The sequence below is a fragment of the Anser brachyrhynchus genome, assembly GCF_964034855.1.
Source record: "Anser brachyrhynchus genome assembly, chromosome: 16".
Taxonomy (NCBI): Eukaryota; Metazoa; Chordata; class Aves; order Anseriformes; family Anatidae; genus Anser; species Anser brachyrhynchus.
This window is the reverse complement of record NC_137734.1, coordinates 16,349,031-16,372,742: the sequence shown is the minus strand read 5'-3', so window position 1 is coordinate 16,372,742 and position 23,712 is coordinate 16,349,031. Positions and strand designations below refer to the sequence as shown.

Sequence of the window (23,712 nt, the reverse complement as noted above, 5' to 3'; positions counted from 1 at the left end):
TTTTCTGTATTGCACATTTCAAGTTACTGAATGGATGCTGTGAACACAGAGATGGGAGGGAGAAGGGCAAGAGAGCATCAAGTGGCTGTTCGCTTCAGGTACAGTCAGAGTTAACAACGCAGAAACACTTGGAACTTCTCTCCTGGTGGCTGTGTCACCTGCCATCCCAGCAGTGTCACTGTCACTGGGACCTGCTCCTGGACTTGTGGATGGCTCAGACACACACCTGGGAAGAATAAGCAGTTATCATAGAATCATAGAATATCATAGACTATCCCGAGTTGGAAGGGACCCATAAGGATCATCAAGTCCAACTCCTGGCACCACACAGGTCTACCCAAAAGTTTAGACCATGTGACTAAGTGCACAGTCCAATCGCTTCTTAAATTCCTAAAGGCTTGGTGCAGTGACTACTTCCCTGCAAGCCTGTTCCAGTGTGCAACCACCCTCTCGGTGAAGAACCTCTTCCTGATGTCCAGCCTAAACTTCCCCTGCCTCAGCTTAACACCGTTCCCATGGGTCCTGTCACTGGTGATAACAGAGAATAGGTCACCTGCCCCTCCACTCCCCTTCACGAGGAAGCTGTAGACTGCAATGAGGTCCCCCCTCAGCCTCCCCTTCTCCAGGCTGAACAGGCCAAGTGACCTCAGCCGCTCCTCATACGTCTTCCCCTCTGGGCCCTTCACCATTTTCATCGCCCTCCTCTGGACACTCTCCAACAGTTTCACGCCCTTTTTGTACTGCGGTGCCCAGAACTGCACACAGTACTCGAGGTGAGGCCGCACCAGCGCAGAGCAGAGCAGGACAACCACTTCCCTCGACCGACTAGCAATGCCGTGCTTGATGCACCCCAGGATACGGTTGGCCCTCCTGGCTGCCAGGGCACACTGCTGGCTCATATTCAACTTGGTGTCAACCACAACCCCCAGATCCCTCTCTGCGGGGCTGCTCTCCAGCGTCTCGTCACCCAGTCTGTACGTACAGCCAGGGTTGCCCCGTCCCAGGTGCAGGACCTGGCACTTGCTTTCGTTAAACTTCATGCGGTTGGTGATCGCCCAGCTCTCCAATCTGTCCAGATGTCTCTGCAAGGCCTTTTCACCCTCATCCAAGTCCACAACTCCTCCAAGTTTGGTGTCATCAGCAAATTTGCTCAGAACACCTTCTAGTCCTACATCCAAATCATTTATAAAGACATTGAAGAGGACTGGCCCTAAAATGGAGCCTTGAGGGACCCCACTGGTGACCATCCGCCAGCCAGATGTGGCCCCATTTACCACAACCCTTTGAGCCCTGCCTGTCAGCCAATTGCTCACCCATCGCATGATGTTTTTGTTAAGATGCATGCTGGACATTTTGTCCAGTAGGATCCTATGGGAAACCGTGTCAAAAGCTTTGCTGAAGTCCAAAAAGATCACATCAGCTGGTTTCCCTTGATCGACTAGATGGGTGATCTTATAAAAGGAAATCAAATTTGTTAGGCAGGACCTACCCCTCATGAACCCATGTTGGCTGGGAAGTGATCTAATATGCCATGCTGGGGCTACTAAAGACCTTGCCAGCCAACTCCGCCTCCAAGCACTGCTCAGAACATTCCAGCATGCTATTGTCTACAGCCTGGCTTTTGAAATTTATACTCTAATGCTGCTGAGGTGCTCCCTGTTTGGCCAGACACTGTGCTCCGGTGAAATCCACAGCAGGCAGACTCAGGCATGGCTGATCACCCTGCTTGGGGGAGCACAGCTCACACTGGAGCAGTGCCAGTTCCCCACCTTCTCACCCAGGCCAAGTTAAAACTATCACCTCTCTCTGCTTATTCTGCCCTCACTCACCAGCCCCAAAAGGGCTCAAGGTAACATCATCCAGGCTCAATGCTAAGACCAGAAGGCAGCCTGAAACTCAGGCAGCCAACATCTGGGTGCCGATCCCCACAGAAGTACAAGTTACACTTATGAGCAGCCAAAAGCATCCAAAGAGGACTAAGATATGATCCCAAAACATTTTAAAATGTCCAGTCTTCTATCTCCTTTTATAACTAATACAGAAATACATTCAGAGTCTGCCCTAGACCACCTACACCATCCTCTCCGTAGCCCAAGCTGTTTGTTGCACAGCCCCCTAGGCTGGACTAATGCCATGCTGCAGCCACTTTCAAGGACTGTAGCGGTGTCATCCTCAGGTGCCAGGACAGCATGTTTTCATGCACCGCCGAAAAATGCCAGAAGGAACGTTGCCAGGCATCTACCAACCTCCATGCAGCCTAAAGAGAATTTCTTGGGAAAGCCAAGAAAGAGCAGTCTTGTGCCCTGTCTCTGCCTCAGCTGGAGTTCCTGGACACTGCAGGAGCTCCACATGGGAGAGACACCCCTTGGTCACTCCTGGGCACACATGTGGGGGTTTTACTCAGCTGGACAGCTGAGCTCCACCACAGCCGCTCTCTCACTCTATCCCCCCCCCCCCCCAAAGGGAAAGGGAGAGAAAAAATGAAAGTGTTGAAGGACTGAGATAAAGACAGGAAATTCATTCAAGAATTTTTGTCACAGGCAACGCAGACTCAACATAAGGGAGATTAATGCAATTTATTATCTATTACTAACAACCTAGAGCAGTAAGAAACTAAAAACAAACTAAAAACACCTTCCCCCATCCACCTTTTTCCACCTCCTTCCCCCCGAGCAGTGCAGGGAAATGGGGGCTATGGTCAGCCCATGACATTTCGTCTCCGGCACTCCTTCTCGGTCACTCGCAGCCCCTGCTCCAGCTTGGGGTCCCTCTCACGGGATGCCGTCCTTCCCGAACTGAGCCTGTGGGGGCTGACCACAGGCAGCAGCTCTTCAAGAACTGCTCCCACACGGCTCCGTACCACGGGGTCCATCCCCCAGGAGCAAACTGCTCCAGCACGGGTCCCCCACAGGCGGCAGCTCCCCCCAGACCCCCTGCTCCTGCGGGGGCTCCTCTCCACGGGCTGCAGCTCCAGCCCGGGGCCTGCTCCTGCGGGGGCTCTCCATGGGCCGCAGCCTCCTCCAGGCCACATGCACCTGCTCCACCGGGGGCTCCTCCACGGGCTGCAGCGTGGAGATCTGCTCCGTGTGGGACCCGTGGGCTGCAGGGGGACAGCCTGCTCCACCAGGGGCCTCTCCACAGGCCGCAGGGGAACTGCTGCTGTGTGCCTGGAGCACCTCCTGCCCTCCTGCTGCACTGCCCTTGGGGTCTGCAGGGCTGTTTCTCACTCCTCGCTCTCCCAGCTGCTGTTGCCCAGCAGGTTTTTTCCTACTTTCTTAAATGTTCTCTCACAGAGGCACAAACAACATCGCTTAATGGCTCGGCTCTGGCCAGTGGTGGGTCCCTTTGGAGCCAGCTGGAACTGGCCCTTATCTAACATGAGGCAGCTTCTGGATTCTTCTCACAGAGGCCACCCCTACAGCCCCCCGCTACTGCAACCTTGCCACATAAACCCCACACAACATGGTGAGAGCCCTGTCTCACACCACACAAACCCTGTTTGCTCCCCCTAGCAGTCAACAAAGGGTGGAATGAAAGGGGTTATCCTGTTCTCCCAAGAAGCCACCGTGGCGGCAGACCAGTCTGCGCACCATGATCTACAGCCAGCCAGTACAGAACTTACTCCAGAAGAGACACACATCCGCACACGCTTTTTTGTTTTTCTTTTTTTTTTTTTTTCGGTTAGATACGCCCCCCATTGTTTGGCATAGTGTTATGCATAAAGAAAAATTTCTGTGTTGCACAGACATGACACAGTCCAAAAACTATCCCAACAGCCCCTCTCTCCCTATCCGCTCTGCAGGGCCCGGGACTCCCGCTGACGCCGAGCAGCGGCCCCACGGCTCGGGCGCAGCCCCGCACGCAGGGACGGGGCCCGGGGCCGACTCAGCCGCCTCCTTCCCGCCGCGTCCCGGCCGGCACGGGCAGCGAGGGCCGCCCCGGCTTTCCTCTCTCTCTCCCGCCGGCAGGTCGAGCCGCAGAGCCGCTGCCGGGCCCGGTGAGGCCTCGGTGCGGCCTCAGCCGCCGCGCAACGCGCAGGGCCCAGCCCGAGGCCCCGCGGCCGCGAAGGCACGGCTCTCCTTTCAGGCCGTGAAAATGGCGGAGTTCTTCCCCCCCGCCCCCGCCTCCGCGGGGAGCGCTGGGGCCGCCTCGCCTGCAGGGGGCGGCGCGCAGCGAGGGCGCCACGGGCAGGAGCTGCCCCTGCAGCCGGCGGCCGCCAGGGCCCGGCCCCGCGCCCTGCCCTGCCCTGCCCCGGGACAGCGCGGCCAGCACAGCGCAGGGGCCCGGCGGGGGCGGGCCGCCTCTCTCGGCGAGGCTCGGGCAGGGCCTACGGGCGCGCGTGCCCCGCTGCCCTTGGGGAGACCGAACCGCAAAGCTACCGCGCTGCTAGTCCTGCCTTTCGGGGAGAAAGAAAAAAATAAAACACGGAAAGGCAGAACCCCAGCGAGCCCGCCGCAGCGGCGAGCCCGGGCTGGCAGGGGCGGGGAGGCGCTGGCCGCAGCCCCCGTCTGCCGCGGGCCCGGGCCCGGCAGTGCCCCCGCCGCGCCGCTTACCTGCACGGCGGCGCCCGGCGGCCCGCACCGCACCGCACCGGGCGGCCCGGCCAGGGCGGTGCTCGCGGGGCCGCGCCGAGCCGCGCCGGAGCCGCACGGGCCGGGAGCGGGCTGCGCAGATGCGGGTGACAGCCGTGCCGCCCCGCCGCTGCCGGGCTCCGCGGCGCCCGCACGGCCCGAGGGCAGCGGAGCCCCGCGCCGGGAGGGGCGCTGGGCGGCTCGGGCCGGCCGCGTGCGTGAGTGTGAGTGTGTGCACGGGGGGGGGGGGGGGCGGTAATTGGGCAGGTTGAGAATGCATGCACTTAATGAGTGCCGTCGCCATGGTAACCCGTGTATTCTTCAACGCTGCAGTGTCAATTTTTAATCCGACCGCACGATTTTGGGGAGCTGCCTGGCCGCGCACGGCGGGTCGCCACGGCAACGCGCAGCCCGGGCAGCCCCGACGCGGCCGCGGTGCGGAAGGGGCCGCGAGGCTCCCCGGGAGCCGCCCGCTGCCCGCGGTGCCCTCCTCCGGGCCGCGCCACCGCCGCCAGGCCCGGCCCAGCTCCGTCGGGCCCTGCGCCGCGTCCCGCGGGCACGGAGCGGGCGGCGGGGCCCGGCCTTGGAGCAGCGGCGAGCTCCGGGGCTCCCCGGCCCTCCGGGCACCGCCGGTGCCCAGCACAGAGCACAGGTGGGACCCGGCACCAGCAGTGACCGCCAAGGACCAGTCAGCCCAGCCGAGGCAACGGCTGCCAGCACGCGGGCAGCAAAAGAGCCGTGGGGTGGGAGCGAAGGCAAGTGCTGACCAGCACAGAGCTCCAGGAAGGGGAGCACACCAGCTCGAGTGCAGCTCTTGGTGCCAGTTCTGGGCAAAGCAGAGAAATGCTGCACGCCGCTCAGCAGCAAAACAGCGCCTTTGCTTACACCCAAGCCCTGGAGAGCTGGTGTAGACAAGACATGGCAGCTTTGATTGCTGTTAAGAGGGAACAACCCCACTCAGGAACTCTGATAAACTGTGGCAGGAACGGTAAATCCAGCTCTGCCACGTTGTCTTGCCTCCACCCCTTTTCATAGCAGAAGCAGGTAGTCATGAAGCACTTTGTTCCCACAATACTGAGAAGTCAGGCTGAGCTTGAGGGCCCCAGCATCTCCCATCCTTGCCTTGCATTGGGGTTTTGAGGTGGCTTAAACATGATTTTCACCCTTTTTCAAAAATTAAGCTTGAAATTGGGCTACAACAGGCAGGAGGCATGAAAGATGGGAGCTCCTCTAAGTCATTAATGTTAACCTAACTCCCCTGGAGAGCAATCAAACTCCATCGCTGATGGTAACGTATCTACATCTTACCTAGCAGTTAAGAGACCTCCAAGATCAAACTAGTTCCTGAGGCCTTATCTGAAGTAGGCAGGCTTGTGCTGCCCCAGTGGAGAGCGAGGAGGACCTCCTTAGCACTCATTCCACAGGCACAAAGAATAATTACAAAATATTAACATGAAATCTCCAAAGAACTCTAGGAAGTGAGGAAACGTAGGACTTGCTGTTGCTCAGTGCTGAGCAGTGCTTAGTAAGTGCTGGTCAAAAAAACAGTACGGTTTGTCTGTCTACCCTGTAGAATCTCATGGGTACAAAAAATGTGCCTTTTGGACATTACAGTGTTTGTCCTGCTTATCCACAGAAGGTTGGAGCTGAAGAAACCAAGACCGGAAGCAGTACAAGAAGTGCAAAAAGGTGTACAGCTGTTGAAAACAGCACTTGATACACGTTGGACAGGCTGGGAGAGGCAACTTTCTGTACACCCCTCAGGCCACATCCTGCCATATGAAATCCAGGGTAACTGGTATTTCTGCTTGCTTTGGGGAGAGCAGGAACAAGCTCTTTGTGTCTAATATAACTGCCACTTCCAGTAGTCTGTGCCTACCAAGAGACATACATGCAAGACATAAATCCTAATGCATTCCTGCTGTGCGGGATGGCAGTACCCTGCAGGTGGCTGTGCCTGCCACTCCTCACCTTCAGTCATATCTCGCACTCATTTGACCCAACAGCCTGACTGAGACCTTGCAAAACATGAGGCAACATAAGAGTTTGAACTACAAACTGGCACGCATAGCTTCTATTTTATTAATTCACTGGGCAAGTCACTTTGGTTCTGTTCCTCAGTTTCACTGTCTCTAGAGGGTTTTCATGACCTGATAACTATGAAAAATTCTGCTTATAGTTGTCAGACGTAATAGGTGACACCCAAGTTATGGCAAATGGTGGATTACACTTTCAGCTCATAGAGCAACAATTATTAATCATCAGAGAATAGACCAAGACAAGGTAACTAAGAGGCACTTTTAAAATATTTTATGCTGTCTTCCCAGTTACTGGCAGCATTTACTCTAGGCTGAGTGGCATGCCTCTACCAGGCAGCTCAGCAGAACAGGATTTGCAATCCCAGTGCAGCCGTTGCACACTGCCCCTCAACTTAATTGCACAACATAACTGTTGTGCCACTACGATCACAAAAGACTGTATGCAGCATTATTTTCTTCTCATGTTGATGCTGAGCAGTGATGCTGACACTGAGCAGAATAAGGAACACAAATGCTGCACAGGGGAAAGGTTTTGCACTTTACCCATTTCTAGGAGCAACATTTCTCTTGACTAGCAGATAAATCAGGTGCAGTTGTACGTTGTGATTACACCAAGCAGATGAGACGTGATCTATTTCATACCTACTTACCTAACAGCATTAATATTTACTACTCATATACACAACATAATCTGTTCCAGGAGCTGCACAGACCATTTATTTTCCAAATTCCACCTACACCTCCATCCACATGAGAGCACAAGCTGCATCTTCCAGTCACCTCCAACTCTGGCTTCACCTCCATGATTTTCAGTATTTTGGACTGAAATCACTGAACTGTGGCCCTGTTTAGTCAAAACATTCAAGCAAAACTTAAGGTTTTGCTTTTAAAACAAGTCAAAATACTCCTTTTTTAAAATGTGCATTCGAGATTTCTAAATCAAAGCAGGTCACCCTGCAGGAGCAAATTTCTGTGAACAAGAGGATGTAGCCCTGTAGAGAATCACCCAGGATCATCTCCAAAACTATGAACCATTGTACATACCTTCCAAAACACGTGCTAGTTGTAGATATCTTCCTATTGCCACTACTCTTCCAGCAGTATAGATCATACCAATTGCTGTGATCTGTTCCCTTGCGTACAGGTTACTGCACCTGTGTTTATTTAGTTAAGCAACTTAGACATTTCATTGAAAGATGTTGCTAAAAGGAATTAAGCTCAAATCTCACAAAACCAGGTAAAATGAAACAACTGAAACTTCTTCAACATCTGCATACACGTTTAGCAAAAATAATAGCGTAAAGAAGCTTTGAGAGTTAAGAGCCTACATTGCACTATTCAAGTCTACCTAACCACAAAACAAAACTTGTGGAAAAAGGGTGGATCGCATTAATGCTTCCAAAGCTACAGGTCACTCATGACAAGCATTCTGACTCATCACCTACATAAACACTTTCCTACTGTCTGCCAGAGTTTGAGACACAGCGAAGGTGTGAGGCATTTGCACCATCTACCTTTAAGGCAGATATTTAACATCATGTGAATAGCTAATGTATGGAATTTGCAATTGTGTCAAACACCAAAATGTAGGAAGAGACATGTTTTTCAAAAATAGGAGCAGCTTTGAAACAGACTCCGAATACCGCCACAGAGGTTCTAAACTTGACATTTTTTTTTAATGGTACAGCATTAATTTCTCCTTCAAAAACTGCTGACACTAACATTTAAAAATCAATCCTTCAATTCATGTTTGATGACAATGCGTATTTTTTCAAGAACAAATTTATACTGCGTTAGGACACCTAATACATAAGCACATCCCCCTGTCCTGGTTTCACCTGGGATAGTTAATTTCTTCCTAGTAGCACGTACTGTGTTGTGTTTTGGGTTTAAGATGAGAATAATGCTGATAACACAATGATGTTTTAGTTGTTGCAGAGCTTCTGCTTAGTCAAGGACTTCTAAGCTTATTGTACTGCCCCATGAGTGAGGAGGCTGGGGGTGCACAAGAAGACGGGAGATGACAGAACCAGGACAACTGACCCCAACTGGCAGAAGGGACATTCCATGCCATATGGCATCATGCAGGACAGTAAAAACTCAGGGGGGTTGGCTTGCAGTTAAGGGTTAAAATTGAGCTATGAGCAACACCAGATGGTTTTGCCATCACCTACTGCTGCTACTGCAGGCTGATGGAAAGCATGCGCTACAGCCCCACAATACAGCTATGCATGCAAGTCTTCTATGATCTTTTTTTGCTCTTCTATGAAGTTTAAGACATTATTCATGCAAACTACACTTTTGTAACATCTAAAAGAGATCTCAGAAAGTCGTACTTGTGAACACACCTGACACCAGATTGTCTTCCACTGCCACAAACAAGTGACACTAGCAGAGCTAAAGGGATTTTTTTGTTGTTGTTGTTGTTTGTTTTTTGTTGTTTGTCTGTTAGGGGTTTTTGTGGATTCTTAAGGTTATAGAAGGCCTAGCACTTAACTGCACTGGCTCAGTATCTGGCACTATTGAAATCCTACTAGCTTTCCACAGGAAAAAATCCAGAAGGATCCAGGTGATACCAAGGAATTCCTGTTTCGTTAGCGTTTTAAAAGGCCGTTTATCTTTTGTATAGTAACCACGGGAGACATCACACATTGTTCCAGTAATGGTTAAATAGAACTTCAACATTTAAAGGAGTTATAAGCAGGTTGGTTAAATCCAATCTAGGCCCTTCCTCGAAGTATTCATGAATAAAGATGACTTCAAACAATCATTGTCCTAACAACCTTACTTTAAAAAGCTAATATAGTTGGTAAAAGCCATCACTATCTAATGCAGTGTTATCAGAGATGGTAACTGCTACTATAAGGCCAATACAAACTCACACTGGGAACTGGTCGTAGAAACCAACTGTCATTAATATCTACAGGCACATGCAAGAAACTAATTATTGTCTTGTTTTATTACAAATTTATTGAAAACATATATAGCTTTTAAGCTACTGATCTCCAAGCTCACAATTCCTGTTTTGAGGGGCATGCGTTTTACCAAAAGATAATTAAAGGGCAGCAATTCTCCAGGAAATCTAACCTACTCCCCCTTTTTTTTTAAACCAGCATGCTTTTGTGTCAGTAAGTTTCAGGGAGGTAAATATTTCCACACACGTAGCACAGAATCATCTGACTTCTCTTAAAAGTCCCCACTAAAACCCCCACTGTTGAAGCCCAAAGTACAACCTGCAATGATCAGAACTTACAGCATGTAAGTTTGCTAGCCATTCTGCTAAAGTATACCTTAACTAAAACCTCATTTCTTTAAAAAAAAAAGCTTTTATCACTAACCCTAGTAGCCTGCTCTCATTCCAGATGCAGAAAATAAACTTTGATACCAAACACTCTTCAGAACTGTGGATTTAGTTATAACAGAAATATCTGCAAAACTCCATGTAGGAAAGCTGGGCATAGCAGCTCAAACAGTGCAGATTTTTTCCACGCTTGGCTGTCCTGGTTTCAGTTAGGACAGAGTTAATTTTCCTCCTAGTAGCTGGTAGGCTGCTATGTTTTGGATTAGGATGAAAAGAGCGCTGATAACATGCTGATGTTTTAATTGTTGCAGAGCAGTGCTTACACTAAGCCAAGGACTTTCCGGCTTCTCGCTCTGTCCTGCCAGCAGGCAGGCTGGGGGTGCAGCAGGAGCTGGGAGGGGATGGACCCAGGACAGCTGACCCAAACTGGCCAAAGGGGTATTCCGTACCATATGGGGTCATGCTAAACAATATATAGGGGTGGCTGGCCGGGGTGGGGGGGTGGCTGCTCAGGGACAGGCTGGGCATCAGTCAGCGGGTGGTGAGCAATTGCATTGTGCATCACTTGTTTCATACACATTATTAGTAGTAGTACTATTATCATTATTATCTTCCTGTCTTAATAAACTGTCTTCATCTGAACTCACCGGCTTCACTTTCCCATTTCTCTCCCCATCCCAGAGAGGGAGGGGGGGAGGGTGAGCACACAGCTGTGTGGTGTTTAGCTGCTGACTGGGTTAAACCATAGCACTGGGGTAGATACAACATTGAAAGTGTGCAATATAGAAGTAATCTGATCTGCCAACATAAGCCTTGAAATCACTTCAGTTTATGTTTCACTAGGAATGTGGGCTTATGAAGCAGAACAAGCTTCACTCATTTTAGATCCCTTCTTCTACTAGAACAAATACTAGTATGTAACAGGCAAAAGCTGAAGCTGTGATAAGGAAATAGCAAAAAGTGTTTAGCTAATACAGCAACTCCAGGCAAGTTGGCATCAAGTCACATTTGAATGCGGCTCCTAGTACATGATCCAATTTATCTCAACAGGTGTCTAAAATCCTGGTAACTCAGAGATGCTTTCACGTTCAGTCACACTTTAAGGAAGGACAATGAAAAACTAGTGAATTTTCTAATGAATAACTGTTTGGTTGACTAGCTCATCTCAAGCACAAAACCAACTTTATTTCAAGAATTCCCGAGTCTCCTGCTAAAACAAAGTAGTTACTCCAGTAAAAGAGATAAGTAGGATAAATTGTTATTTCCCCAGCATTCTCCCAGAAGTCCATAACACTGTAATAAACACAAGAGCTTGAGTCACCAATTTAATTTTATACAAGTCAAACTACACATTGTATAAAGAGTACAAGGCAGTTCTAACGTTTCCTATTGCATGTTACAAAAATCAATTTAGCTATAAAGGGGAATTTTTGGGATGAGTTCTATTCCACAATTTAAGTGAATTGGCAACTGTGGTTTAGCAAAGCCTTTAAGACTAGAACTCTAGCTCGAAGAGATTACACTTCCAGTAAAGTTCAGATTCACACACAATAGGATTGTAGTTCTATTCTGAAGCAAAATGTTAACATAAATGAGTCAAAAGGGAGGGAAGACAGCTTTATTTAGCTAGTTTTCATATCCAATAGATATTTCGAGCTGACAAACCATACAACATACTAGTGACTTGGACCACATCCAAGAGACATTAGTGTCTGACAACTGTCACTTGATAGTCAAGCAAAAAAATGTCAGAGCACTTTCATTCTTTTAAGTTTCAGAAGTATGACTTGCAGCAATACTGTATGACACAGGTTACAGAGTACCTTTATTACCTTTAATACAGTCACAGTATCGGGGGGATGTTCTTTTGGCAAGTTAAGATGCAACACAAATGCTCCAACTTGAGTTTATTGCTGGTCTAAGGTTTTCCTAGTAATGTTAACAGTTTATAGTTTTGCAGCCTGCTCCCACAAATTAAGATAAGCTAGAGAATTATCTGACCTGTTCAGCAAGGCAATCCTACCTTTGGTAGCAAGCTGTAAACCTATGAAGCCAATGATACTCAGTTCTAAAACCACGAAAAAATGAAAAAAATTATACTTTCAAAAAAGCCCAGATTTAAGCTTGTTATATTCATTTTTTAATATAAAAACCACTTTACACTTAAGAGTAGTTAAGTTACTCCTGTGGAAATGTTATAAAATCAAAGTTTTAGCTGAATTTCTAAAAAAAAAAAGGGGGGGGGGGCTTTTCCTGCTTTGTACCACCATCTGATCTTGTAATTTCAAATTTAGGATACAAATTAAACCTTTATGCCTCATTACTTAGTTCTTAGGCCATCTGCTCCTGCAATAGAAAAAAACTTCTGAAGTACTAACGTAACACTAATGGCCTGACAAGTAGGAAAAATGTTCCATAATAGTGTGCAATTTAAGAGGAGAGTTCTAGTCTTAATCTCTTGAACTAGATCTTGATCGTGAGCGAGACTTTGAACGAGATCTGGAACGGGACCTCGATGCAGCTCTTTTGGGTGGTGACTCTGAACGAGCCTTGGTAGATGGCTGCTGCTGTGGAGAATTGGAACGAGACCTACTCCTTGACCTGGATTTAGACTTAGCATCTCCTTTACCATTTTCTTTGGGAGATCGAGACCTGGACCTGGACCTGGACCGAGACTTCTCAGACTTCTCCTTGGATCTGCTGTGAGAGCGCGAACCCCTGTCAGACTTGGGTTTCGATTTGCTCTTTGATCTAGACTTCCTGCTTTTAGATCTGGAACGTGAGCGGTCTTTGCTTCGTGACCTGGATTTAGATCTTTTGAAAAGAAAGACAGTTACTCTACATGAACTGAAGTACACTTATAGCTGTTGTAAATAGTTATCAGTTAATAAGCAGCAACTCCTGTACTAACACAGAGCAATGTATCACTTACCTGGAACGACTTTTAGAGACACTACGGGACCTGCTGCGGCTGCTCCTACTCCTACGACTTCTGCTTCTAGATCGTCTTCTAGATCGTGACCTAGAAACATTTAACGTTAACATTTAACATCCCTTGTTCTTTGTCTGGTGTACCCTGCTATGCCATCTAACACAGAAAAACTATTAAAGAACTTGTCAGTAATACACCCACATCAAGACATACCACTAATCCACCCAGACTCAATATACTGTCAGCCAATTACATCTGATGTTTCACACACAAAAAATTCTCAACACCAGCTTTGCCGTATCACATAAAATAATTCCTTCCACATTTCTCAGGAATTGCCCTATTCCTAGAATATCAATTGAAGGTAATTACTGTAGGCCAGCCTACATATACCCGTTCTCAAGTTTAACTGGTCTTGATATAGAGAGTAACACGTCCCAAAAGTTACCTTGACCTGCTGCCAGAGTAAGATCGCCTATGGCTTGACCGTGGCTTGTCTTCAACCAGCCTGATTTTCCTTCCGTTTATCTCTGTGCCATCCAGTTTGTCCAGGGCACGCTTCATGTCCGAGTATGATCGGAACTCAATTACTCCTTCATTTGTGCGTTCTTTGTGAGCATCTGCATAGGTTACCTCCCCAGCTTGCCTCATGAAATCCTTGAGAGTAGATGAAAAGTTACACAACCACTCCATATACTTGTACTCTGCAACTACATTAGCTTAAGACGAGTCTGAGCAGATGTAAAAAGCATTGTGTGCATTCACGTGCACATTCATACTTCTCAATTACTTCTACTTAAATCGAAATGAACAATTACATTAAAAGGAAGTTATTGGTTCCTGCTAATCACAACATGCTCTACTATAGAACATTAATACATACTTTCAAATCCTGCCAACTGCAGCGACTGGAAAGGTTTTCAACAATCAGTCTGTACTCTGTACGAACAGGCGGTCCATATTTATCTCTTCCAGATTGTCTCCGACTGCTATATCCGCCACCACCCCCACCTTTATTGTGCAAAGAAATAAAGTTAGATTGTCTTCTAGCATGAAGAAAACTAAAATGTTCTGAAAAAGTTAGTTAAACAGTTATATTTACTGGAGTAGGACTTTATTTCTCTATGCCTCCAATAAACTTTCAATTTTGCCATAATCTATATTAATGGCAAATCAAACAAACTAAAATCCTACAAGTCTGTCCTCCTAAGATCTGTTAGAGAGTGACTGCTCCTTATTAGATTCACCTTGCTAAGTTTTATTTTACAGAACATTGTAAAATATAAAACTTAACTGATTACATGCATTTCTACATTTTACAAAAACGTTTACTAGTTACACTAAGTACTTACATCACAGTATGAGGTTTTTGGTGGTGGTTTGGCCACAAAACACGCAAGGTAACAGTCACCTAGTTCAGTTTAACCAGTTTTGTCTAACCCTTGGAATCCTCACCATCACCCTGCGTCTAATGGCAAAAGGCTGCTGTCGTCATGGCTTCCGGTAAGGTCAGCCAAAGGGTCATAGGGCAAGGGTCACACAATGTATGGAAAAGCCATGGCCAATCAGGAAAGGCAGTCATCTTAGCCTCAGTGGACACAGCCTCAGCCCCACTGGTCACTTTTAAATTGAAACATCAAGGACTTGTTAAAAAGTTTGAAATTGAACATGCAACAATTTTAAACAACATACATTTGATTTAAAAAAAAATACAGATTCCCACCCCCCCCCAACACAAAGATTCTAGAGACTACTGAAAAGTGAGCCATAGTACTTTAATTACAGTACCAGGCCAGTAAAGTTAAATATAGCTCAGCTCCTCAAGAAATTACACAAGTTAGCTGAGCACAGAAACGTTTACAATATCCCCCACTTAAGACAGTAATTTCTTGCTTGAAATCCTCCCCCACCCACTACATGAAATTTTACAACTGACTGCTTCTACCCCAACTATGCAATGGTATTTATTCATAAACATTAGTGATGGAACATCACTGATTTATCTAAATGCTCCGAAGAACGCTGGAGCCTTTAAAATAGCAGAGCATATAGTTTCTAAATAACAAGAAACCCTTTCTAGAAGAGGCCACAATTTTGCAGCCAGAATTGTTTCATGTATTTGCATTTGTAGATTTCTTAAGGGGGTACCTGAGCGCAATGCTGGTGCCAGGAAGAACATCTATTAACACTATGTCTACAGACAGCTCGCTCCCAGCGATGCACCAGGTATCCCCTGCTCCCATACTTGCAGAGATAGTGACAACCCACCCCCACAACCCCAAGGGACTCGGTCCCATCCACTCTATCACCCCAGGCTCTGCCCTGCCAACATAGCCGAGCTGCCTCCCCTTGCCTCCAGTCCCTCGCCCGAAGCAGCCCTGTAACCAAGCAGAAAGACGGGCCCATACTCACTGCGACTACTGTAGCTGTATCCATCCCTGTCGCGGCGGGGGCCGCGGGCGTGCTCCACGATCACGCGCTCCCCACACAGATCCTTGCCGTTCAGCTCGTAAACGGCATCGTCGGCGTCTCGGGAGTCCTCAAACTCCACGAAGCCGTAACTGGGGGGAGAAGGAACAGGCCCGTCAGCCACAAGCCCGGCCCCGCAAGTACCGACGCGCAGCGGGGTGGGGACGACGCGCCCGACGGCCCCGCCTGGCTCCTCGCCGCCCGCCCCCCGGCCGCTCCCCGGGGGCAGAGGCTGGCAGCGCGAGCCGCGCCGGGACAATGGGGGCCGGCCCCGCCGCAGCGCCCTCGCTCCCCCCCGCGCCGCCGCCATTTTGAGTCGGGCGCCACGCGGCAGCGCGGCCGCGAGAGCCGCCGACAACATGGGCGGGGGGGGGGGGGGGGGGGGGGGGGCAGGGGGAGCTGCCAGGCGCGGCCTGCCCGGCCCTGCCGGAGAAGGCGACGCGCGGTACCGGGCCCGAGGCGTTCGCCCGCCGGCTCCCGGCCCGCGGCACGGCGCTCACCCGTTTTTGAGGTCGACCTCGAGCAGGCGGCCATAGCCGCTGAAGAAGCGCTGGATGTCCTTCTCCCGGACGTGGTAGCTCAGGCGGCCGATGTAAACGCGCGGCATGTCCGCAGCCGGAGGGGGAGGGAGGGGGAGAGGGGAGGGAAGGAGAAGAAGGAGGAGGAGGAGACGAACGCGAGGGAGAGGAGCGCGGGGAGAGGGCGCCGGGAGGCCCGCGAGCACGCTCCGCCGCGGCCTGCTCCACAGCACAATGGCGCCCGCTGCCCACGGCCGCTTTTATAGAAGGGGGCGGGGCCGGCGCGGACGTTACGGCGAAGGCGGGGGGGGAAGGGAAACGCCACCGCGGACGTCATCACGCTCCCACGCACGGGCAGAAGCGAATGTGGGGGGAGGGGGGGAGCGCGGCGGGCGGCGTGCCTACGCGCGTGCGCGGAGCTCGGGGCGTGCTCTGGCGGGGCGGCAGCCGGCGCTGCGCACGCGCCCGGCTGTGGCGGGACTTGACCGAAGGTGTCGGCGACGCCGCTTGGCGCACGCGCAGTGGTGTCCGCCGCGGGGCGAGGCCGGGGCCTTGTCCGCGCTCCTCCGACCCGCGGGGCCCGGCGGCTGCCGCGCCGCGGGCCGGAGCCCAACGTCTGCGGGTTACCCGCGGCGTCCGGCTCACCAGCTCCGAGCGGTGCCGGGCCCGCTGGGGTGCTGAGAGGGGACGGGTGGGGGTGGGCGGCCTCGTGGGGCTGTGCTCAGCACGTCTGGGAACAGTGCCCCGTGAGCTGGGCTGGGCTGGGCACTCTAAACAAGCCCCTGGCATTAAAAAAAGTCTGTTTCTGTAAGTAGTAGCGGGTCTCCAGTGGGCTGGGAAGCCCAGTGGCCTCTCTTCAGGTGCTTTCCAGACACAGCTTACTTGGGAGCCAGCCTTTATATCAGATAAAAGTTAACAAGTTCCATGTCCTGATTGGCTTTGTTGTAAATAAGAAGCACCCTCCCAGTATATTAAAACCACTGTTTTACTCTGATGGGCTTTTCACAGTAATATGACTACATAGTACATACTATGGTTTGTATATTTGATATAAATATAAGTGTTTTCTAATAAGTTTCTTTTATATTGTATACTATACAAGGGGGAAAGAACACATTTACTTCTACTCCTGAATTTTCTCAGCTGTATGAAAAGCAGCTCATATTCACCTAATGTAAATTATGAACATTAATGTCAGTGATAAAACCCAACAAAGACGCCAAGATTGCCTTCAGTTTTAAGGATGTCGCTCCACTCCATGAGTTAATCCTCAACAAAGCAATTACAGAGGTTGTCTTAAAGAAATGGGGGAAATCTCTTACTCTTGTTTTTTCTTGTTTAATAAAACCTTGATTCGTATAATAGAAGAGACAACAGGTGACCCCTTTCTATCATAATGGACAGTGCTGAGAAGATTTTATTAGTTTATGGAATCTTCTCTGCCTTAGAAAGACGCTGATTATACACTAATTTACAAGCCTGATGTATTTTTTCTATACAGTAAGCACCAGGAGATACTTGGACTTGTGAGTAAATTTAACCATTAACCAGGTTGTAGTGTTCATCAGCTCTGTGCTGGAAGTTTAAAAGTCTTTGCTTAATCCCACAAAGCACAGCACAGAGGGGAATGTCACAAGATATGCTGTACCTTGTGCTGAGCATACAATGAAAGATCTGGCAGAGCAGATGGGTATTTCACACTCATGAGCTTTCACCTATTCTGTTTGCAGGAAAGTTCTGAAGCACCAATACTTTCTAAGTAACAGGACGGGAAAAGTATTTTAACTGTTTGTTGCTAAAATGCAATAGCGTTCATAAGCCTGTCCCATGGATAGCAATGCCATTGTGATGAGTGTTGTATACACAGAATTGAAGGTTTCTCTTACCAAAATTTTAAAATAAATTATGAATAAATAAATCATTTAATAAAGTCATTTGTGTCTTTGAGATAACTGCTGGTTATAATATGTGATCATTAAGGTCCTCTCTCCTCTACAGCTATATCCTATTATTTTCCACTCCTGTTCTCTAAGAGGATAATGATTCACTGACCCAAATTTCAAAAATATCGGATATGATTATTCATTTGAAATCATCTGTGCTGGCAGCCACCATGTAGGACAGCTGCATTCTAACACTTGGTGGAAACAACCTGATTATGTATTTCTCGTTAAAATGTCCTGTGTTTGGTTTAAGATAATGTATAAGCCTGTACATAAGTTCATGGATAAGGAAAGCTAAGCCTGTTCTTAAGGGCTTCCCTGCAAGTGGATGCTCTTCAAGATGAGAGCCTCGAAGGAACTGCCTTTTCCAAAAGGACTGCAGCTCTGTACTTTCCGCACAGTCCATAAAACTTATATCTCATAGGTGATGACACTCAATTTCAACATCTCTGCCTCTTAGTACAAGAAATTTATTTCCCCTCTCCAACAGTAAAAATAAGTTCTTCACAACAAAAGTATTATCGCTGCATCCTCTGATCTCTGAGACTTTCAGTTGAGGTTTATTTCACTGCTTTTTCTTGGGAGAATAGTCCCAGACAGTGTCTCAGAAATGGAGAAAAAATAGTCTGTTCAGCTAAGGGCTGGAGCATAAATGGGTACAGATAGTTGTAGGTGTGGTCAGCCCACGACATTTCATCTTTGGCACTCCTCGGTCACTCGCTGCCCCTGCTCCCCGTGGGGTCCCTCTCACGGGATGCCGTCCTTCCCAAACTGAGCCTGCGGGGGCTGACCACAGGCAGCAGCTCTTCAAGAACTGCTCCCACACGGCTCCGTACCACGGGGTCCATCCCCCAGGAGCAAACTGCTCCAGCACGGGTCCCCCACGGGCGGCAGCTCCCCCCAGACCCCCTGCTCCTGCGTGGGCTCCTCTCCACGGGCTGCAGCTCCGGCCCAGGGCCTGCTCCTGCGGGGGCTCTCCACGGGCCGCAGCCTCCTCCAGGCCACATCCACCTGCTCCACCGGGGGCTCCTCCACGGGCTGCAGCGTGGAGATCTGCTCCGTGTGGGACCCGTGGGCTGCAGGGGGACAGCCTGCTCCACCAGGGGCCTCTCCCCAGGCCGCAGGGGAACTGCTGCTGTGTGCCTGGAGCACCTCCTGCCTCCTGCTGCACTCACCTTGGGGTCTGCAGGGCTGTTTCTCACTCCTCTCACTCTCCTAGCTGCTGTTCCCCAGCAGTTTTTTTTTTCCCCTTTCATAAATCTGCTCTCACAGAAGCACAAACAACATCGCTTATTGGCTTGGCTCTGGGCAGCACTACCAAAACCTTGCCACATAAACCCACTACAGCAGGCAGATCTGCTGCCTGTCCCTGCCCAAGGGGAAAGGTCTAGGCATGTCCAGCAGTGTGAAATCTTCACTTCAGCCCCCAACTTCAGCAGCTCTGTCCAGGTGGGGGCATCAGCCACAGCTGGGGTAGATGGTACAGACCCCCAGCCAGAGCTGCAGCCTTTGCTCTTAAGCAGGTGCCCGCTATTCCCTATTAAGGGTCAGGCAGGAGGAACATCCTTGACCAGTGCAGATGGTCACAGAATGGTGCTCGACGCTTGGCTATGTGTACTTGCAGTTGCCCACTCAGCCAGTGGGATGGCTCTCACTCTCTCACTCTCCCAGCTGCTGTTTAGCATCATTTTTTTTGTTGTTGTTGTTTTTGTTTTGTTTTGTTTTTCCCTTTCTTAAATATGCTGTCACAAAGGCGCAAACAACATCGTTTATTGGCTCGGCTCTGGTCAGCAGCGGGGCCCTTATCTATCATGAGGCAGCTTCTGGATTCTTCTCACAGAAGTGGCCCCTATGGCCCCCTGCTACCAAAACCTTACCACGTAAACCCACTACAACCAGTAAAGCACACATGCAGAACAGCACGTGCTGAACCCATCCAGTGACAGAGGAATTGTGCAGTTATCTCCACACGCAACAGTGCCCTTTTTTCCAGAGAAGTATCAGTGCCTGTAGCCTATATGCACATATTCAATAACGATACAGAGGATGTGACCGTATGGGATATGAAGTTCCTTATTTCATGGTATACTGATACAAGAGCATTGACTGGCACATCTTACAAGCCTCTGAGGGCCCCCATTATATACTCTGGGAGGACATCTTAAAGCTCTTTGCAGATGGCCACAGAGAGAGATTTGCTGAGGCCAATGGAAAGTGAGGGAGGAGTCATGCTAGGATCTTGTAGCTTTGTTTCCTTATTTTGTTCCTATGCTTGAGGAAGGATAAAGGGTCGTCAGGGTTCCTCCTCACTGGGTGCTATGCCCTCTGTCCCCCTCCAGTGCACTCTCAAGCCATTTTCAAATCCTTGATTCCCACACCTCTGCCCTTTTTTTCACTGGTTGTGGGACAATAATCAGTTGCCTGTTTTTCACGTTGTTTCTTTTTCTTCTAGCATGCTCCTATCTTACAAGGCATGATGGCTGGGTTATGACCAGACTGGTGCATAGTAAGAGAACAACAAAAATCGCTCTATTCCAGGGCCATTTAGAGAGCCATTTGACCAGCCTTGGCTGTGATTAAAGGTTTTATCTAATGCCTTCTCTTATGGTCTGTTGGTAACCCTGGGAGGCAAGGAGTGGCTGTAAAAGTGGTCACTAATGCAGTGACCAGAGATGAAACTTGCCTTTTATACAGGCCAGGCAGACTGGTGGACGTTGCTCAAAGGAGATGCAGATAGGATCCAATTACTTTTTTCTCCAGAGGGACATGTATTTCTGACCCCTGGGAACCCAGGATAAATGTCTCAAATGCATGAGTTTTGTGGCATGACCTACCAAATCATCTGTCTCTGCAGAACTGTAAGTCACAACTCTCTAGTTCAAACCTTTGGTGCTTTTTCCAGGGCAATTAAGACAAAACAATCAACACAGGAATGGAGGAAGATAAATATTACAGTCTTCACACCAATCCCAGAGTGACAGGTGGGAGGAGCATTATAAAAAGAAACTACAATTTATCTTTTTTCCTCCTAATCTCTTGATACAAAGGCTTGAAGTCTAATTATTCATAATCTGTGAGATACAAAGCAGAGCTCTGGTAACCTTTTCAGGGTCTTTTATTGTTAGTCCAATAAAAAGTATCACATGTAATTTGTCTGTCTTGTTGAGTACTAATATTTGGCTAGTGATTATTTCTTATAATCTGTTGTCAGCGGAGCCCTTAGTGCGAAATTGATGATCTTTCTCCAATCTTGCCAGCAGCAGGTACAGACATATGTGTGTGTCTCATGAAAACAGCATTAAATATGCATATCATGAATTTATTATGTATCAGTTATTTGCTGCAAGACTGGCATCTCAGGATGCTACAGCCAAGTGTCTGAAAGCATTTGTATGTGTTTCTGTTGCACTTCTCTCCCATCAACTATTCCCTGTCACATAGCTCTGTCAGAGAACCCAGTTCTGAACTCAGCGTGCTGCTCAAGAGGTAAAATGTGCAGGCTGTCAGGAATGCTTTTTTTTTTTTTTTCTTTTGTCATGTTTTTACATAGCTTCTTTGGGTGAACACCATAGTCATTGGTACTGGAGGGCAAGTTTCGATTCACAAGCAAAATGTGATCTAATGCAGTTCTGGCCTTTGGCAAATGTACCCAGTACTATGCTACTTGAGACCAAACATCCCATCATTGCTGGGTATTTCACTGCTTCCATGCCTGCAGTTTCATTTTGTGTGCAGGGAATGGAGGCTTAGGGAGGCTTAGGGTATGAGGTCTCCCCATAGCTGTCTGGCAGTCCCAGAGATGAAATAAAAATCTGCCAAGGGCCCTCAGACCATCTTCCTTCTCTCACATGGCTCCTCTCCCCAGTTTCAGGAGCACAGCAGGGGATAATGTTATCTTCCTTAGAATGGGAGGAAGAAGGCAAACTGACAAAAGAAGTGCTATCTCAGAGATAGGCCACTGCAAATTAACATGCTTTTAATGGATGATTTCCTATGGATTTTTAGGCCTCCAGATGTGTCAACCTGTTAAAATATAAGAGCTCCAAAAGCTGTCATTATCCAGTCAGGGCACAAACTAGAAAATGTTTTGAAGTCAGCAAGAGAGCTGAGGCGCAAGAGGTGTTAACAGCTCCCAGGGGCTGTTGTTAAAGCAGCTCATTCATCTGCTGTGCCTTAGCAACTCCTTCAGAGCCATCCCTAGGTCAGACCCAGCCACCAGCTAATGAGTGTCAGCCCGGGCTTTGAGCTTTGGAACAAAACTGGACCTCCTTATGCATACATACAGATCTGCGGGATGGACCATAACAGTTTCTGTGCATTAGTGGTTAGAATGTGACTTTGTATTCCCTGTTTTTGTTTGGTTGGTTGTTGGTTGGTTGGTTGATTGGTTTGGTTTGTTTGTTTTCAATGTGTTCTTGGGTGTCTTATATGCTCTGTGTGTAATCTCTGGACATAATCTTTGAAGTGCCTACTGGCTTTTATGGCTTTCAGTCTCTTGCTTCCTGTTCTGCAAAAAGATTTCATTCCCCCATGTGCCCTTTATCTAAGCAGTATCCCCAGTAGCACTGTCCGATGTGATGTGTACTATTTGCATCTCCTACATGGTCATAGATTCCATCAAAAATCCCTGTCCAGGTGGATATCTGCTTGTCCCTGAGGAAGGCCACAGGAATATCATCTGTTCTTTGCCCAGACAAAGCACTAATTTTACTCTGAGACAAAATTTCTTGTATTATTCAATTTGGGGAGTATATCTAAAGTTCTGTCATTTCAGTTTGCCCCATATGTATGTGTGTGTAAGACTGATTGACCTATCTATATGAAAAGTGTAGATATAGCTGCCACATTGCTGTTTTAATAATGTCACAGAATGCATGTGAAATCTTTGGCTGAGCTTAGACCAAAAAATCCTCTGATTTGGGATCTCTCAAAGCCTGCATCCCCAACCTCTGAGACCTTACAAGAACATAAAAAGTGAGTGCTCAGTGAGGTAATAGTGATTTTTTTAATATGCCTCCTATTCAGCATCTGATGTCACTAGAAGAGCAGGGCAAGGATTCCCAGCTTGTTTTTCTTTCAGTGATTCTCCTGATGAAAATTTCATTTTTTGAACCTGTTGCCTCCAAGCAGAATAGGGTCTGGGGATGTTAGCACTGACTCCAGTCTGTCTGGCTGTAGAGATGATGAATGTCTGTCATTTTTTGAAATGTTGATAAAGTTATTTTTATTTCACTGACATTTTGATTTTTTTCTCCTGCCAGCCCTCATTACTGCCCTCCGCTGTGATTCACTATTTAGCAATGGTACTGACTGCCCAGCAGAGGGGTGCAGAAACCAACATACAGACAGCAAACTCGCTCCCATTTCCCCCATTTTCCCATCCTGTTCTCTCTGATGGGCAGCTCCCACTGTCATGGCACAGGATGTCAGGCCCACTTGCAGCAGCGAGGCTTTGTGAGCCACAGCAGCCTCATGGCTGAGGACCATGGAGTCACAGGAGCTTGGGACACTTGTCAGCCAAGCCACACTGCTGGAGCCAGCGCTTCTGCCCTGGGCAGCTGTGGGACAGCATGGGGATGGCAGGGAAAGGGAGAAGGCAAGTATGGGAGTGTGGTAGATGGGATGAGAAGAGGCCTGCCAAGCCATCCAGGATCTTGTGGTGCTGTGGCCCAGCACCACCAGCCTGTTCCGGGCACAGTGCTGTGAGCTGATTTTGCTGCCCTGCAGCAAGCAGTGCACAGAGGTGACACCAGCCAGGTGTCTGCCAGCACAAGGGGTTTTTGACTGAGATCACAAGGTAAAGGAAACCACCAGTAAACCCCCTCTGCTGCTGCATGAGGTCAAGGCAGGTTGTTTTAGGGACTGATAGAGTTCCCAGTCTTTTCCAGGTGATGGTTGGAAAAGCAAATTGTCCTTGCCTGACCTGATCTTATGTACAC

At 48.7% G+C, this 23,712-nt stretch overlaps 2 protein-coding genes across 4 annotated transcripts in view; both read right to left on the bottom strand.

Moving 5' to 3' along the window:
- L3MBTL1 (L3MBTL histone methyl-lysine binding protein 1) overlaps positions 1–4,788 on the bottom strand; it is a 37,553-nt gene extending 32,765 nt beyond the window's left edge. For all 3 annotated transcript variants that reach the window (XM_080557712.1, XM_080557714.1, XM_080557713.1), the window contains exon 1: positions 4,554–4,788. The gene's annotated coding sequence lies outside the window, so the exon portion shown is untranslated. The remainder of the gene's footprint in view (positions 1–4,553) is intronic.
- Positions 4,789–11,223: 6,435 nt separating this feature from the next.
- Positions 11,224–17,706, bottom strand: SRSF6 (serine and arginine rich splicing factor 6). Its single transcript, XM_080557715.1, has 6 exons — positions 15,813–17,706; positions 15,256–15,404; positions 13,727–13,854; positions 13,292–13,500; positions 12,844–12,933; positions 11,224–12,725 (listed from the first exon to the last, which is right to left on the bottom strand). The coding sequence occupies exons 1-6, from the start codon at positions 15,917–15,919 to the stop codon at positions 12,362–12,364; spliced, it is 1,047 nt and encodes a 348-aa protein (XP_080413841.1). The 5' UTR covers positions 15,920–17,706; the 3' UTR covers positions 11,224–12,361.
- Between the last annotated feature and the right edge of the window lie 6,006 nt (positions 17,707–23,712).